This window comes from Dasypus novemcinctus, chromosome 1, assembly GCF_030445035.2.
Source record: "Dasypus novemcinctus isolate mDasNov1 chromosome 1, mDasNov1.1.hap2, whole genome shotgun sequence".
Classification (NCBI taxonomy): Eukaryota; Metazoa; Chordata; class Mammalia; order Cingulata; family Dasypodidae; genus Dasypus; species Dasypus novemcinctus.
The window spans coordinates 117,806,343-117,825,120 of NC_080673.1; the positions used below are offsets into that span (position 1 = coordinate 117,806,343).

The following is an 18,778-nucleotide window of genomic DNA, read 5'->3' on the forward strand; positions in this document are numbered from 1 at the left end:
TTCTGTGGTTAATGTCTCTAGGATGAATCATTATTGATTTATCTTACCAATGCAAGAGTGCTGAATATCTTTTTTCCCCAGCTTATTTTGCTTTTGTTATGTGACTTTAGGGCTGAGGTGCAAGTGACATGTGGCTTTGATTAGCTAACTCAGTAGTATCTGTGTTTGATATATTGCTTTTCTCCCCAGAACTTTTTTCTAGTTCCCTTTTAGCTCTTTTTGTGTTGTAATATCGGGTTGAGATTAATGTGCTCTTCTTGCTGGAGGAAAGCCTTGCAACAAAAGCTGCCACTTCTTGGAATTTTAAGTTATTTTCTTTCCCTTTAGAATCTTTTCTGAGCCATTATCATATCATACACTATGCCGATATTATTATCCATTTTTATGACTATGTCCCCCAGTTCTAATGCTTTAAAAGGTTCTTGGGGGCAGGAGTTAGCTTTATCTACTAAGAGTAGAGAACTGTGAGGGTTATAGCTGATGCAGTGTGTGCTCAATACATGTTATTTGAATTGAACTCAACTCTGCTGTGCTATGCACTTTGCTAGGGTTTATAAAATCCTTTCACATATCCAATCTTATTTAAGACTCAGACAAATTCTAGAAAATGATAGTTATCCTCAACAATGCTTAGTGACCTTAACTTTAAACATATCCTAACTCAGACCACTTCGCATCCTTTTATCCAGGTAGACATCACCTGAGATCATGCAATAGTGTCTAACTGGTCTCCAGATCCACTCTTGTCCCCTGTGGTCTCTTTTCCAGAGTTCCTAGAATTTTCCTTTTAAAATATGAACCAGGTCACATAATTTCAACTCTTCAGTGACTTCTCATCGTACTTATAATAAGATTCTAAGTACTCGCCATAGCTTACAAGGCTGTACTCCAGTGTTGTTCCAAATTTTGTTGCCATAATCCATTGTAAGAAAGACATTTTACTTTGCAACTTAGCATGCACAAACATATATATATATAGACACAAACTAAAGCAAAAACTTCAACCTGATATTTTCTATCTTATCCTACCCACAATTTGATCTCAAGACTGCAGTTTGAAAACATTACTCTGCTGGCCCCTGCCTGTCCTTTTCACTTGATTTCCTCTGCTCCCCCTTTGTTGCTTTGCTCCTATGTCCTGGACTCCTTGCCATGCTTGCTCTTCACGGCCTTTCTGTTACTGTTTCTTCTGACTGGAACACACTCTTTTTCTAGTACCTGCATTGCTTCTCCAGGATTTCATTTCACATATTAGCTTCTCAAAGAAGCCCTCCCTGACCATCCTATCTAGACTAGTATACTGCTACCTATGAACCTCTTAATCAGCTTATTTTCTGTATATTATTACTAGTTGACATTTTATTTATCTACCTATCTTTTCATTGTCTGCCTCACTCATTAGAATTAAACACTGTAAGGTCAAAGACATTGACTTTTGGGAGCACTGTTCTATGCCAAATTCCTAGAACACTGTCTGGCACTTAGTAGCTACATAATTAATGTTTGTTGAATGAATGAATGAATGCCTTGACCAAGATTATATCATTAATGTGTGTACAGATTATATCATTAATGTGTGTACAGATAATCTACTTAATTACTATTTTAAATTATTCAAATAATGTCAAACAATCTCATTTATTTCATATTTTTAACTGAAAAAAATTTCCAAGTCCATCAACAGCATATTTTTGAAATGGTAATTATTCATCATTTCATTCATTTGTGCACGTTTGTTGAATATCTACTATGTACTACTTACAGTGCTAGACACAAACTTTATCCTCAAGTCTTTGCCCCCACAACATAGTGGGGAAGAAAAACAAGTAAATGTTGAGTGATAAGTAGTCCAAATTTTAAGCTTATGGTGCAATGGAAGCACATAGAAAAGACATTGCCCAGTATTGTGGGTTAGAGAAGGCTCCTTGGAGAAACTAATACTTAAATAGGATTGTGAAGGGTAAGTATGAGTCATCCAAGTGAAGAAAGACATAGGGAAAGAAGAGTGCAGGCTGAAGAAACAGTATGTGCGAAAATTTCGAGCTCAAGAGAGTGTTGGGAGAACCACAAGACATTTGGGGTGACTGAACGGAGAAGGGTGAGAAATGATTTTGGGGTGGTGAGCAGGGAAGAGGTAAGGAATGGGTGTGAAAGCATTGTTATGGAAACATGAATTCTACCCTAAGAGTGAAGGGCCAACACCCAAGATTTGCAAGTGGGGGGATTGCATCAAATTTGAACCTTCAGAAAGTTGCTCTGTAAAGTGGAACTGGAGTAGAAGGAAGGAATATGGAAGGTGAGGGGATAAATCTGTAGTAACTAATGATTATTACTAATGGTGGCCTGAGCTATGCTAAGTCAATATAGAATGGCGGAAGAATCAAGAGATATTTAGAAAGTAACAATTTTAAATAATTAGTTTTGGGGGTTCAAGGAAGTAGACTTCTAAGATAACTAGCATATAGTATGTGTTAAATGAATGAATGAAGATTTATAACCTAGGGATGCAGTGATTGGTTGTGCAACTACTGAGCCTCTTCATTTCAAGAACCATAGAGAAATTAAAGTTCCAAGGAACAGTAAAGAGAATTTTCCTTTTTAAGACATGATTAAACTTTTTAATGGTATAATGCTAATAAATGTATGGCCTAACATCTGAGTAAACTACAGAATAGAATGAAGAATAGAAGTTAAATACTGAATTTAATTTCCTTGTGAAATACTGAAACATTATTTAATTAAGCTTTCTAACTGCACTCAGTTCACATTATAATTAAAATTTGTATTACAGGTTTTCAATGGTTCCTCTAGTCACTTAGTGCTATAATGTCTCCAACCACCATTAGTACTTTCCCATATATTACACATTGTAACATTGTTTTGCACATTGCATCTTGTCAGGAGAGATTTGTTGCATTACCTGGTATGATATTTGCTATATACCTGTAATTAGTTTCTTCTTGAATAAAGCAGTATATGAAACTCTTTCTGGATAATTTAGACTCATTAATATCTATTCTCTTTCAATTTCATATAGAGTCTACTTCTTTACAAATAGCAGTTTGGAGTTGGAAATTATCTCGAAGTACAACCAACTCAGCTTCCTCATTTTGCCCCTGAAGACTTGAGGGTTAAATAAACGGACTTCCTCAAGGTCACTCATCTTACCAATGTCAGAGTCAAGAGTTTTCTGAGTCCAGTGTACTGTCCATTGTTTCTCGAAGGAAACCTGTGACTTACTCAGGAGATTCTGAGATGTTCTTCGCTCACTTTGGCCTACAGGCTATACTAGGTTATGCGATGTAAATCTCATGTCCACTTTGATTACAATTCTCAAAATATGCCCAATCCTTTTCTTTAAAATTATGGTACATGATTAATTTTGTTTAGAAATAATTTCAATCTACCCAGAAATAGATATCATTGAAGATTGAGAGAAAATCACTTTCTCTAGTGTATTTTCTCTTGTATCTATACAAATGAAACATATTTAGTAAAATGGCAAAACCTTTGCCTTTGCTTTGATTGCTGTATGAGTAGTTAGACTGAGTTGTTAATCTTGGCTGCATATTATAATCACCTGGGGTGCTGTTAAATGTCTTGCTGTCCAGGCTGCACCCCAGACCAATTAAATCAGAATATTTGGGGTGGGAATTAGGTATCCATATTTTTGAAGTTCCCAGTTGATTTTGATGTTCAGCCATAGTTGAGCTGGGTAAGAGTAATTTGATGAAAATGATGAGCTCACATACTCAAGCACTTATTACCTTACTTATTGGTTTCTTTTTTTTTCCTCCCACGAGGTGGCAGCATCCCAATGCAGTGTGCATCCCAGCCCTTCTCTAGAGTAGATGCGGAAATTTGTATCTATAATACTAATTAGTGACATTTTAGGGTCCCTCCAGCTACAGACGACATTGACTTATTTTCTTGATGTTCTATGTTTGTTTGCCTAATAAAAACTTTTCAATGTATTTATTTCAGCAGGTTAAATTAGTAGGAACTATATTATAAAACACAGATGGGTGAAAGAAACATGCAACAACATGGCATGTGTGTGTATATATATATATATGTGTATATATATATATGTGTGTATATACATATATATACACACACACACACACGTACACTTTTAAATTTTTTTAAAGACACTTAGATTACATAAATTTTATATAAAACTATAGAGGATTCCCATATGCCCTGTTCCCTATCCCTCCCACATTAAGAACATCCTTCATTAGTGTGGTACATTTGTTACAATTGATGAATACATTTTGAAGCATTGGATTATAGTTTACATTCTCTCCCACACAATTTTGTAAGTTATGACAAGATACATAATGGCTTGTATCTGACTGGGGGAAGGGTTGGGAGATAGAAGACGTGAACTCTGGGGATTTGCTAGTATGTGGTTGAAACTACAATGTTGGGAATGTTCTTTTTGGCAAATATGGCATGGCTTTTGTATTCAGATAGATGCGGATTTAGATATTGCCTCTGTCTCTTATCAATAGGTTATTTGATCTCTTTGTCTTCAGTTTTATAAGAGGAGAGTTATCATAAGGACTAAATGAGATAAAATATGAAAATCAATTTTATGTAAATGGTACCAGGAAGATGAAGATGATGATGAGCAGAATGATAATGTTGTGATGCAATCAGTCATACAAAGTGAAGGAAAACCCAGGATGCAACACTCTTTCATCAGTAGTCTTTCTTTTCTGCATGTGGACCTCTTCTTTCCATGTGTACTTCCTATTTTGCAATTTTCACTTTATACAAATAAATGTGTGTGCTAGCCTCTTTTATTTTAAAGAACAAATGCAACATTTTTTTGCTACACCTATGCTATTAGCAATACAAGTACTTCCCACCTTTATAGCTGAGTTTCTGTAAAAAAAATTAGGTTTTGTTTACTCACGTTTTCACCTCCAGGTCACTCCTCAAGCTTTGAAGCTGCTTTCTGAATATCACCAGTGGCCTCCAGGTGCCAAATCCAAAGAAAATTAGTATCTCATGTACATGTGCCATTCGTATGTGCTGCCAATACCTCCTTTTTCCTTTATATCACCACTCCTATTCTCTCCAGTCTCCATTGCTGGTCAGAGTTGTTTCCTCTCCCTTTAAACTGTGTATCCCAAGAATTCTTTCCTAATAGCCCTAATTTCTTTTTCTCTGGGAATCTTATCTTTGACCACAGTTTTAATTTTGATTATAATAAATGACTCTGAAATCTATACATTGTCCCATTTGACTGTCCTGAGTTTCAGATTTATAAATTAAACAGCCTATTTAACATGACTGGATTTTACATTGGCATCTCAAAATTAACATGTTTAATTTTGAACTGGGCCTCTCTCCTACCTATTCCTTCTCTCCCATATTATACCTTTCTATTCACGGCACTACTTTCCACCCAGATGATTAAACCCAAATCCCTCAGGGTCATTCTTTAGTCCTCCCTCAACTCCCTTCACGTGCAATTGGTCAAAGCTTGTCAATTCTTCACATCCTCCAAAACAAAACTTCCCAAAAGAGTGATCCAATTTCATGCTCTTAATTTCTTACCTCACATTTACTCTTTAATAGACACTTCTACACAGAACGGCTCTTGTAAAGGTCACTAACACTTTTGTGCCATTCATGCTTTCCTTTCTGCTTTCCCTTTCTCCCTTATAGGAATCCCCTGAGAGCACTTCTGCAAATGATCGCTTGGAACAAGAACCCCCTTCTCAGGTCCAAGAACCCCCTGCTTAAGGTCCAATGTAAGACAATTTAGGAAAGGAGAATTAATCAGATTCATTTCCAAAGACATTTTTATTAACCTTTGTTTTCTTCTGTAGTAGAGTACTTTAACTCATTAGACTTTTGAAAGCCATTCATTTCATCTGCTTTCTATTCAAGAGCACAGATATAGTTCCTAAAACTCACCTAAGCAATTGAAAAAAAACCAGCTGGCAGTGCTTTACAAGTTGCCATTGGTCTACTTTTAGAAGGCAATGGATTCCTTGTTAATTGGAAGCCAGGTTATTGTTTGCTGCATAGGAAGGTCACAGTACAGTGAAACTATGCAGCTCTAAAGAATAACAATATTTAGTAAATTTACTTGGTAGTTGTGCATATTGTTATTAGAAATTCATTAATTGGATAGATTGTTAAGATTATTTGTTAAGCAAATATTGAGCTCCATTGTGGGTAAAGAACCATTCTTGGTGCTAAAGGGAATATAAAGTTTTAGAAAAAAGAAAAAGAAAATACTAAACTGTGCCACTAGTCAAAAAACAAAAATACATATAATTTAGTGCCATATAAGAATTATTCTATCCAAAGTTTGATTTTCCAAATGGGTTTAGAATTTTAAGGAATTTTATTTATCATGTATTTAAAAAAAGCTTTTGGAAAACTTATTCTATATCTATAGATTCTATATCATAGGCTTTTTATGACCTAATTCTATAGTAATAATTATCCTTCTTGGGCCAAAGTAGTACAATAAATCATGCATCTTTTGGCAATCATCAAGCTTCCAAGACTAACAAGAAGAAACAACATAGCACATTTCATATATCATTTATATCATATCAAAATATCATTTGCTTTGATCCAGCTGCTGATATAATAGAGAATGCAGACACTGATAAATAATGCTATTTAAAGCTCTCATTGGCATCTTCAACAAGGCAATAGAACACAGAGAGAAAAACTGAAAAAGCCATGCTGTAAGCAGAAGATGAGCACCAACAACTTGATGGTTGTCAGATGGTACAGAACATGACGGATATGGAAAAATGTTAATTCACTGCTCAAACAAATAGAAAAGAAATAACTTTGTACAACTTAGATTTCTCACTTCTGGTTCTCAGCCCTTTTGAGATTCACTTATAGAAGTCTTGTTGTTGTCCAAGATATTTTGACCGAAAGCACGCAGGGAAATAAGTGTTGACTGGCTGTGTGATAGTTGCCAGAGCTAGTAATCTGTATAGACTGACAGTAAATTGGAACAGAAATCAGAGTGGCAGTTTCTACTTTGTTATTAATGAAAATCTTCTGCAAATGTTGAATATCCAATTTAACACTTCTTGAATCCATTAAAAAATTCCTTCATTCCATCTTTTCTCATAAGAGACTATGCATTTTATTCCTAACTCTACCATGAATTAACTCTACGATCATGGACAAATCACTAACGTTTTCTGAGTTTCTGTATTCTCATTTGTACATTGAAGAAGATTGTGAATCTCTGAACTCTCTTCTATTGCTAATATTTTATGATGCTGTCGAAATAAGGATTATCTTGAAGATTGAGGAAGGAATAAATTCACAAATTTTACTCAGTGAGGAAGTATTATTTAAATACTTGATATGAAATGAAGTCACAAAAGAGAGCAACTTTTACCCTGGGAAAGTCAATTAGGAATTTGAACAGATACTGGTTATCTTATTAAGAAAACATGTCCCCGTAGCAAGGATTCCATAGAATGCCAATAGAATCCACATTCTTCAATCCCAGATGATTATGCATACTTGTTCTCTTCTATGTACTGTCTGCCAAGAGCCATATTTTATAGGTGAGTTCTATATTCCTAAAAAGAGAGAAAATGAAAGGGCATGCTGATGTGATCTCTTAGACAGGGAAGCAAAGGGAGCAGCTGCAATTGTTGGGACTTCAGTGGTAGAAAAAGGCCGCATTTCCCATTGTTTCCCCTATTCTCATGTTACTGTATACCTTGTCTAATATGCCATGTCACAATGTTGCTATATATGGTGACCACACAATTTATCCTCCAAAGCCAATACTTATAAGAATGAGGGGAATGAGGGCTATGAATAATTGCACAGAAAACAAGCCTAAATTGGCACTGTTTGGGACAAACTGGGACATATGGACACCTTCTTGACTTGTGTTTGTATTTTTTGTTTTAAAAATATGTTCACTTCAAATGTTATTACATCTTATTTTGGATTCAGCTCTATTACGTTTGCTTTGGATTACTCTCTAGGTTGGGTTTTAAGACAAACCTCACCATTGATATATATATTTTTCAAGATATATATATTTTTCATATTTCTTTGAATCTTAGTTTTTTGACTCTGAAAATTATAAGGGTATAAAAAGCTTAGCATATGGTGGCTTCTCAGAAAAAAAAAATGTGATTTCTCTTAATTAGAAAATGGTGTTCTTCATTTATCACGACCTCAAAGATAGTTGGGAGAACAGTTCTGACAACATTGTAACTGTATTTCTTTTCATCATCACAACCTGTTCTGCAGTTCCTTTTCACCTTAGTCATACATAATATCCACCTTGACATTGAGGATATTTTTTCTGTTGTTCCAATTTTTCAGATGCTGTCTCATAGTAATGTCTTATACCAGGGTCTATCTGGCTGAGTGTGGTACCACTTTCGAAGTTAGGATATCTTTCGTAGGGTTCAAAGACATGCTTTGTATCATAACTTTCTGGTGCCTTCAAATACAAAATCTTCATTTGTTTTGTGAGCAAGAAAATATCAGTCATGTCCTCTTTTTGAAACTCCTTATTCACTTGCTACCCATAACACTACAATATCCTCATTTGCCTAGTATTTCTCTAATGTTTCATTTAATTCTTTTTTCATCATAGTGAGTCATCTTCCTCTTGTCTACCCTTTAAATCTTGGTTTTTGGCAGAGGTCCACTTTCACCTTTTACTCTTCCTACCTATGTAGGTCATCCTCCCTAGGTGACCTTATGCACTGTCATGATTTCAACAAAGACCTTTTGCTGATATTCTCAAATGTATTTATATCCAGCCAATAGCATGCCTCTGAATTTCATATCATATACTGAATTCTCAAGTAGATATCTCTGCCCACATAGTATTTAGGCTTATCTCTTATTTCCTTTTTCCATTCTCTCTTTCTTTATATTTCTCCACCAACATCACCATATGTCCAGATACCCAATTTAGAAATCTGGGAGTCATTCTTCTCTCCCATCCCACACATTCAATTAAAAACTAAATTCTACCAATTTAATTTTTAAATTTTTTCTTGCCTCTGTATCTTTCATCCACCCTTAACTTTCCCACCCTAGCTCAGGGCCTTTTAATAGTTTTCCTGGGTTGTGCAATATCCCTCTAACTCTTCTCTCTGGTCTTTGTCATGCCCTCTTCGAGCCAGCCATAGATTTGGCATGATATTTTTCTACCTTCTTCAATGGTTTATCTTCTCCTTCAGGAAGAAGTCTTTATTCCATCATGCACCCAAAGGCCATTCTCCATCTAAACATTTGCCTGGCCCATCTACTTCTCTAGGCACAATTCTTCTTTCCCATCACTTCCTACCATATTTGTTATAATTTATCAAGTCAAAACTGCTTCCAGTTCCCTTTCCATATGCAAATAGACAAAACACATGCACACATTCAGCCAGTACCATCTCCACTACCACTGTTCTTTCCATGCACTGTACCTTTGCTCATGATGTGCCCTTGGTCTGGAATCATACGTTTCTCCTTTCCTTTTATCATGCCTACATCACACACACCTTTGCTCACCCAACTAGTGCAGTTGTCATCTACTTAAAGAAGCCAAAGCTAGGTTTTGAAATAGTTTAGCCATTTTGTTCCCATATGCCATATACATATATCTATCATTTTTCATATTGTATATTAATAATCTGTTTGTAACAGTCTTATCTCACCAAATTGTGAACTTCTAGAGACCAGCAGTTAAATTATTCAGTTTGAAATCTCAATTTCTAATATAGTCTGGCATATACTAGGTGCCTGATACCTTTACTGAATTAATGACTTTAATAAGTGAATAAATCAGTTCTAATTGCTACTAACTCACAATGACCTTGTTTCTGTCCATTTATTTATCTCATTTAATCAAACTAATTTGCTCATGTATATATAATCCAACCATATAAAATATGTCCAATTAATATTATACAATCCATGGTTCCATTTCTGGCAAACTTTGTAATCAAGGAAATAGATTCTAAATCTTCAAAAATAAGAAGGGGAACCCTCCATATCTTGAAGAATACTCAAAGGGATACGAGTCACAAGCCCCAATAACTCTCCACATATCATCCTTAATTTCCTGTCATCATTAATTTTCTCACATCCCACATTGTGCTAATCTGCTAACCTCCCTTAAAATGCCCTCTCAGCAAACATTTCCAGGGCGTATCTCTTTATCTCTACTCTTCTTTCTTGTTCAAGAAGGTAAGAAAAGGGTGACACTGAGGAATCAGTACCAAACTCTCTTTAGTGAATGGAGACAGGGAACTTTGTGGACCATTACATGCTAACCATTGCTCTCCAAGTGTATTTATGAATGTATGTATTTTTGAATATGGTATAGTTGTCATTGGACTATTTGTCAATTATTGTTTTATATTGCCATGTAGCAAATGTATCTTTCCACTATGGCTAACATTTCCATCCTCTCTTCAAAAGAAAACAGAACATATAGTCCATTTTCAGAGCGCTTTCAACTGTTACTATCATGCAAGTTTATTTAAAGCAGCCCTCTTGGTTTATTGAAAGGAAAAATCTTGGATGCAGCACATTGCTTTCTCTCTTAGTAGTTGGTTTGTGGTTAGAGTCTATGTACTTTGTGTTTTATACACCAGCAACAGCTGTATTCCAAAGCTCCAAGGAAACCACCCTCAAAATAGCTTTGTTGCAAAGAGAAAATGACATTTGTGAACTTTGGCAGAAACTATACTCTTGAGCCACATTCAATTTTTAAATTTGAATGGAAAAATCCACTGCATGAAGAAGCCAGTCACACAGGATCCCAAGCTAGGTTTATTGTTAGCAGACGAAAGAGGTGCCAAAAACACTCAGAGCTGGGGGCTTGGTGGTACTCTGAGAGCTTGTGCACATTGTGTCCTGCAGGGGTCCTGGACAAGACCCACTTGGACCAGGACTTAACCACAGCATTACACATGCTCAGGAAGAGACAAAACAGGAAACCTGCCACTTGGCAAACTCTTTTACATGACTGGAGTTTGGATCTGCCTTAGCTGATTTTGATGACAACTTCACAAATTAAAAAAAAAACAAATGCAAAAATTTCATTTTACCTATTCAGTCATCAAATAAAATATATTCCTACAATTTTGGAGTCCTTTATAGTTTGGGGTGGAAAAGTCATGCCTCAGGTCAGGTCCTGAGTGCAGTACCTGTTCACCCCAAACTCTCACCTCTAGATGGTTGACGCTCCTATGTTCTCACTAATATCACAGTAGAGGGTAGGAATCCTGTTTTCCTTAGATCATGGGTGCAGATTGCTTTTTAGAGGCTGCTCACTTGGCCATGAATACATGGCAGCAACTGGGCTAAAGCCTTCTGCTCAGTAGCTGTCACAGGTGCTTTGGGAATATCTGGCTCTGTTAGTGGTTATCTTTCAAGTCCATAGTTCAGTATTATGCTAAGTGAAGAGGGTTCCTCACTACAACTGGGTAAAGCCTATTTTCACATCATTACCTTTGCAGGATAGAAGACTGTCCCACTGCGACAGGACCAGGATAGATACTCATGGCTGTCATGATTCAGGCTATCAGAGATACTGGACCCAGGAAAGAAAGCCACTGTGGCTCTAGAGTGCTGCTCACGGGCCAAACAGCCTCTCCCACAATCCAGAAATTGTCTGTGAACATCTTGTCTAAAGCCTTCTGACCGTGTCCTTGTAGGCCTGAATCACTCTTATTGCGTAACTCTTTTAGTTCAAAACCAACAAAAACCAACAAAACAAGCAAACAAAAGCCACATACATTGCTTTGCTTCTGGAGTGTTAAACAATGATATTTGAGAGTCCCATGCCATGGTTACAGGAATTTTGTAGCTCTTCTTTTTTGCTCAATCCAGTGCCAGCCAGTTTTGCTCCTCAACCCCATATTTCTCTACCTTGTGGTGATTTATTTTTCCCAGACATTTTTTTTCCTTTCCATGTCACTCGACCTGAGTTTGAGCTCCATGATAGATCTCCTCAATTGAAAATTTTAGGAAAAAGAGACTGGGAAACCTGAGACCCTCCTTCCTAAGAAGAATCTTAGTTTATGCAGATTTGGCCTTTTCCATGTCTGACTTCTGCACAGGGAGAGAGATTCTGGGTCTATGATCGAGGCCGAAGGTCCCGTTACTTCATTTCTTTCAGAGAGTCTCACCGAGGACTTCGAGGTGACTGTCCCATCACTACAGCACAGGCACCAACTGGCAGCCTCTTCCCGAGAGGGAAAAAAAAGTTATTTACATGTAGAGCACAAGCTGCATATCAAAATATGTTATGATGCTTCAAGAAAAACAAAATTTGTTCTAAATATTCCTCTCTACTGAGGATTAGAACAATGGTTTATTTAGAGGCATTGAAGATTCTTCTTCCAATCAAGCATCTTGTTTTCTTTTCCTTTTTTTTTTAAGATTTATTTTTTATTTATCTCTCTCCCCTTCCTTGCCCACCCCGCCCCCCCAGTTGTCTGCTCTCTGTGTCCATTCGCTGTGTGTTCTTCTGGGACCGCCTGTATTTTTGTCAGCGGCACCCGGAATCTGTGTCTCTTTTTGTTGCTTCACCTTGCTGCATCAGCTCTCCATGTGTGTGGTGCCACTCCTAGGCAGGCTGTGCTTTTTCGCGCTGGGCAGCTCTCCTTACAGGGCGCACTCCTTGCATGTGGGGCTCCCCTATGCGGGGGACACCCCTGCGTGGCAGGGCACTCCTTGTGCGCATCAGCACTGTGTGTGGGCCAGCTCATCACAAGGGTCAGGAGGCCCTGGGTTTGAACCTCGGACATCCCATGTGGTAGGCAGACATTCTATCAGTTGAGTGAAATCTGCTTCCCTTGTTTTCTTTTTAAGTATCGGCCTTTACTTGCTTAGTCATAAATACTGAATCAGAAAGAGTCAGGGAGTGAGCTCTCAGGAATTGGGTTCCACTGCCTTTTTTAGTTAGCAGTAGATATTGGCTTACAAATAAATCTTCACTAAGTTTGTGGGGAAACCTTAATTTCTGCATCACCATGTTTATTCCATAATTTGTATAAGATTCTGATCACCCCCAAAATCAGTGAATAGCAACATACTCTCATGCAATTTAAGAATTTAATTGTAGTTATTACACCAAGTTTAATATTTATTTTTATTCTGCAGCCTCCACCTCAGATATATGACAAACAGTTGGATGAAAGAGAACACACCATTGAAGAATGGAAAGGTGACTCTATTCCTTAAACTCAAATCTACTTGTTGCTTTATTGAAACTTAGGAAGTATCCTTAAGGTTTTCCTTTTAAAATAATTTACTAACAGATGATTTTCTAATTGCTATCCCTCTAGACAAATTTCTAAGCTCGTAAAAAAACTCATCTATCTTTATACTAATAGCATTATTACTTTTACTCAAGAATGAAAGGATTTAATTACTGACACCTTTTAAATAGCACTGATTGTGATAGTGTCATAGAGTGGGGCAAGCTTCAAAGTAATTCAAAATTTCAGAATTAAACTTTCCATGTTTCTACATAAAATGATCATATAAGATGGGTAAAATTATTTATGCCTGTAATGGTTTTGGATATTAGAAAATGAAAGATGATCACTATGCGTATTCATTCTTTGATTTATGTGACTTGAGAATGTAAATAGAAAATCTGTACATATAAGTGACTTATTTTCCCATTAAAGTAAGAATAGAATGAATGAATACATTCATTTTTTTCAGCAAAACTTTTCCAAAACACAAGGCAAGTCAAACTTGTGTTGACTAAAATAAACAATAGCAGTTTCTTCTTGCAGAATCAATGTGAGAGAAGCAGAAACAGATCATAAAAAATGATCAGGCAAAAATGAAGAGGCAAAATAAAGATGGTATCTGAAGGGAAAGAATATTTAGGCTACCTGGAAGAATTAATGACTATAAATGGGCAGAAGGAAAAAAACTGGGGGAGATGAGCAAAAAGTATTACAAAGATAATAAAGATATTCTACCAGTGAGGGGTCATGTTGAAGAATATAAAAAATGAGCATGTATAAACAGTGATTCAACTAAAAGAAGACATTGAATGGTTGATGAAAAAGGCATGATTTAATCTTAATAGAGGCAGGAAGGCAGTCATAGTTCATGAGTAGGAAAGTGATATAATGTAATCATCACTTAAGGAAGATATGGACTAAATTATGAAAAATTGGAGAAAGAGATACTAGTAAGGTTGATGATTGTATAAATTACAAGCCATCACAAAGTAAGGATGAGTAGAGCTAAATGATTTTTTGCTAAAGGGGGTGATATAGAAAGAACTGAAGACATTCAAGTTTAACGCTAGCAGGGAGAAAATTTAAAAAAAGGATGTCACTTTGGAAATGAACAGAATGAATTATTTAATGTGTTGTGTTGCAGGCAAGTTTAGGTTTATAAATATAAGATTTGGGTCTGGTTGAAAGATGAAGTAAGAGATGGAAAATTGCAAGAATTGGCAATAATTTAAAGTCATGAGAATTTGTGCATGTCTGAAGGAGTAAGAATAAAAGAAAAAATCAATATTCAAAACTAAGCCATTAAAGATCCTTAAGGGATAAAGTAAGAATGTATAAGAATGTCCAAAAGGAATTCAGAAAACAAGCAAAATCTATATTCTTCATTCATTCATACATTGATTTATTTATTCAACTTTTACTGAGTACCTACTTTGTGCCAGGCTCTATTCTAATTGCAAGGAAATGAAGACATAGAAGAGAAAAGAAATTCCAGCTGATTTTTTCTTTTTTCTCAACTCCATCAGAAAGTTATTATTGCTTGTGAAGTAAGGAGAAATTTGTGTGCTTTTAAAAATAACAACGATTACTGTTTCTTATAGAACTTATCTACAAAGAAGTAATGAATTCAGAAGAAAAGACTAAAAATGGTGTAGTAAAAGGACAGCCTTCTCCTTCAGGTACTCACTCTCAGTGAATAACTAATAAATCAACATCTGTGTATTTTTCCTGGCCTTTGTGGGAGGGTTGCAGCCAATAGCTTTACTTCTAAAGCACATGAACTAATACCACATGACTGTTTCCCTGTAATGATTTTAGTTTTATTCCTTTTGATCTTAAGTGTGGAATTCATTCAGACCATGATGATTTAGCGCGGGAATTCTTTCAGAACTTATTTTAAGATAGCAATGAATCTTGAAGAAACATGACAATGGTTGACTAAAGGGTAACTGCCCCTCATTACAATGAAAGCCACGGTGCTCTCTTTACTGCCAAATCAGGGCAGAGGTCAGGTATCCCCACCCAGCCACCACCTCTTCCCTCGTTCATTCCTAAAGTTTTTGCTCTTTCCAGAGCTGGTGTGACAGTAGTTGCAGCATCGACCAAGATGAACTTCAGTTAAAGTTAGCATGGAAAATTTTTTAGTTTTAACTTTTGCCACTGGAGAATCTGATACATATTTGTACATATTCATATTTTTGCTGATCCTAATAATGTGCTTTAAGATTACTTGAGATAATTTGCCAACACTAATTACTAATGCTAATAGATTTCCTCCTTAAGACCTATGCTTTGAACATAAGGAGAGAATAATTTTTGGGAATATGATGGCTTGTATTCAGCTTTAAACTACACCTACCTCATTCTGGCAAGAGTTTAGTCTGCAAATGATTAGTTTAGAAGAAATGTATTTGTATGTCCTACCTTTGATAAACAATTTTTTCCATGTACTTTAAATTGTTTCAGGAATAAAGATGCAGGATGAATTAATTAATCAATTATTCATACTGGTACTACTCTTAGAATAATTTACACCCACAACCACTGTGAGGTATAGTTGCATCTGCAACTAAGACACAACATATTTCTCTCACCCATAGACTTAAGAGAATATCCAGTTGTACACCAAATCCATCCTTTCTTCAAAGAGAGTCAAGACAGTGAAATTGTCTTCCACCTTGCCCTCCCCACTCATTTTTGATAGTAGCATCCGGATGCTTCTAAAGTATCTGCATGTTCTATCTGCTGTTGATTAAAGAACCAAAGACTGAATCTACCAGCCTCATGCTGCCACCTGCTAAAGTGGAAATACTCCTTATCTTAGGATTCCTATGATAGCCAGTACATATTGTCCTATAATCATTAAGAAGTCATTGGAGAGGGAAGTAGAGATGTGATGTGGGGGCATTTTTGGAACTTGGAGTTGTCCTAAATGATTATGTATGCTGCCATAACCCACTGAATGTACTGGCAGAGAGTGTAAAGTACAATGTAAACTGTAATCCATATAGTGCAGCAGTGCTCCAAAATATATTCACTAAATGCAATGAATGTGCCACAATGATGACAGAGGTTGTTGATGTGGGAGTAGTGTGTGTGTGGGGGTATGAGGGAACCTTTTATATTTTTGAATGTAACATTTTTCATGATCAATATATCTTCAAAAACTACAATAAAAAATAAAATAAAATAAAAAAAGAAGTCACTGGATCCAGTGAAGGGGTGACATAACTTTTCAGGCTAGGGCTGGACAAATTTTAGTAGAGTCTCTGTCGTTCATTTTCAGTTCAAGTTTTTATTAATTCATCTCCTTTCCCTTTTTAAAAGAATGCAGAATCCTGCCAGTAACTCCAGGATGCTTCATCTTCTGCTTGTTTCTTCTAATTCTCCTCTCACTCCCAAGAATAAATCCACATAGCTAATCTGTGACGATATAGATTTACAATAGTCTCTTTTCAATACCTTCACAACACTTCTATAAAAATCTTCTTGTTCCCATAATTCATTTTTAATAAACCCTACAGCTCAGGGAAGGCATAATGGGACTGGGGATGGTACAAGTGAGATCATTTAAAAGGATGAGATGAGAGAACAGCTATTTGAAGAATGGTTTAACGATTTGTGAAAGGAACAAGTCTGTACCTAATCAGAGCATAAATCTTTAATCTTAAAACCATAATTCCTATGCAAAAAGAGAGTGAGTGCATATAGGAGTTTCTTTTAACTTATTGATGAGGGAAACAGCAGAATGAATGGCAAAGGTGTTTCAATGAAGGTGTAATGAAGGAGGGTTTTTTTATAGTCTGTGGAAAAAGAAACACTGAAATAAGATCATTAAATTAGATACATGTCCTCCGGGGCAACCAAAACTATCTTTGTGGTTATCTTTTCTTCCTGGCCAAAAAATTTTTACTTCATTAGTTTTAAATAACTTTACAGAGTTGTAAAATGCCTGAGTCCTGATCGATTGAGAATATTAAGTCAAACAAAGGTGTAGTCCACAAAAATGTAGATGTTTCTCAGGTGGGCTTATTTCAGTGCTCAAGCATGACATTAAAATGTTGCAGTCATTTTTTTTCCAGCCTTAATTCCAAGGTTTGGATAACCTTCCTGTGTAGTACGTTTGGTTATTGAAATGTACAATTCATGTCTGCTTTGTCAAAGTTGGCCAAATCTTGATCAAGACAATATTTTTTAATTTTAAAAATGAATTTAAGATGAATAAAGTGAAAGACTAGTATACATAGCAGTTTGTTATTTCTGGGATGTCCTGAAAAAAAAAATGCATTCCACTAAATTATTTAATGATGAATATAAGCTAGATTTAGATTAGGATATTGGGCCAGGATTATCAAATTACTGCCAATTTAGATTCCATTTGTTTAAAATCAAGCACATCAGCTCTGTTTAGATTCTCCCACCCCAACAGTAATTTTTTCTCTCAACTTTCCCCTTTCTGCTCATGGCAGTTTTCTTTAACAGTGTCCAGTTTTTTAAACTCTATATTGATTATCTAAAGTTGAGAGTTAGATGGATAATCAGTGACAGTCACTTTCTACATCCTAAAAACTGTATTTGTTTGGTACCTCACAATCCAGTTCCTCGCCTTCGTTTTCATTACCACAACTATAATTAGAGTTTTCCTGAAGTGATCTCCATGAATCCCATCTCTACTTAAATTCATCCTTCATGATCTTAGGTTTGATAAAGAAATTCCTATGGTCAGAGCTCCCCAATGTCTTTGCATCACTTGTCAGATTAAGCCTAGTAACCTCTTCCTGAAATTGATAATCCTCAATAATTTGCCTCAGGTTTTTCTGCTTTATCTTCTTTCATACCACACCCATCCTGTATTACCACTTTCTTACTTGACTATCAAGTGAAGAGGCCATTCTAACTGCATTCTCTTATCAGATACCACCTTATCACAAAAGACTTTTCATATCTGCCCAATAGAATAGGAGCTCTATTTCCTACTGGGTCCTATTAGTTCCTGCATTTTAAATATTGGACCTTTATCTTTTTAGCCCTTATTGGTTGTAAATTCATTGATAGCAAGTACTGTATGTATTCATTTTTGTGTACCTTGCAGTGCTTAGGTTGCTCTGCCTTGAGCACAACAGTAGATGGATAAATATTTATTAATTTGAAAATTGGCTATCAGGCTCTCCTCAGCATGTTTCTTGGTGCCACTACCGAAGACAAAATTCAAGACAGGATCATGTCTATAAAAGAGTATGCAATACTTATGCCACTAGGTATTTATTTATCCCATTAATCTCCATGAAGGTAAATGGGTCAAGTAACAAGTATACGAAGTGTTATTAGTATTTTCACATGTTTCAGATAAATTTTGCTGCCTTCAGATGGTAATTTGTTCCATTCATTTGGGGAAAGGTATATTTATGATTTTTTTTTTTGCTGGCCTGTTTATTGTGTTAATTTTTAAATATGCCACTTGATTCAACCTACATGTATAAAGGCTAAGCCATTTTTCAACCATTCCAACCATTTCTCTAACAACCAGAAATGAT

At 36.0% G+C, this 18,778-nt stretch overlaps 1 protein-coding gene across 12 annotated transcripts in view; it reads left to right on the forward strand.

The window, feature by feature from the left end:
* Window positions 1-18,778, forward strand: part of MAPK10 (mitogen-activated protein kinase 10) — a 366,398-nt gene that overhangs the window by 333,776 nt on the left and 13,844 nt on the right. For all 12 annotated transcript variants that reach the window (XM_004472694.3, XM_058296116.1, XM_023582861.2 and 9 more), the window contains 2 exons: window positions 13,144-13,207; window positions 14,846-14,923. In XM_004472694.3, the coding sequence (XP_004472751.1) occupies window positions 13,144-13,207; window positions 14,846-14,923 (142 nt within the window). The remainder of the gene's footprint in view (window positions 1-13,143; window positions 13,208-14,845; window positions 14,924-18,778) is intronic.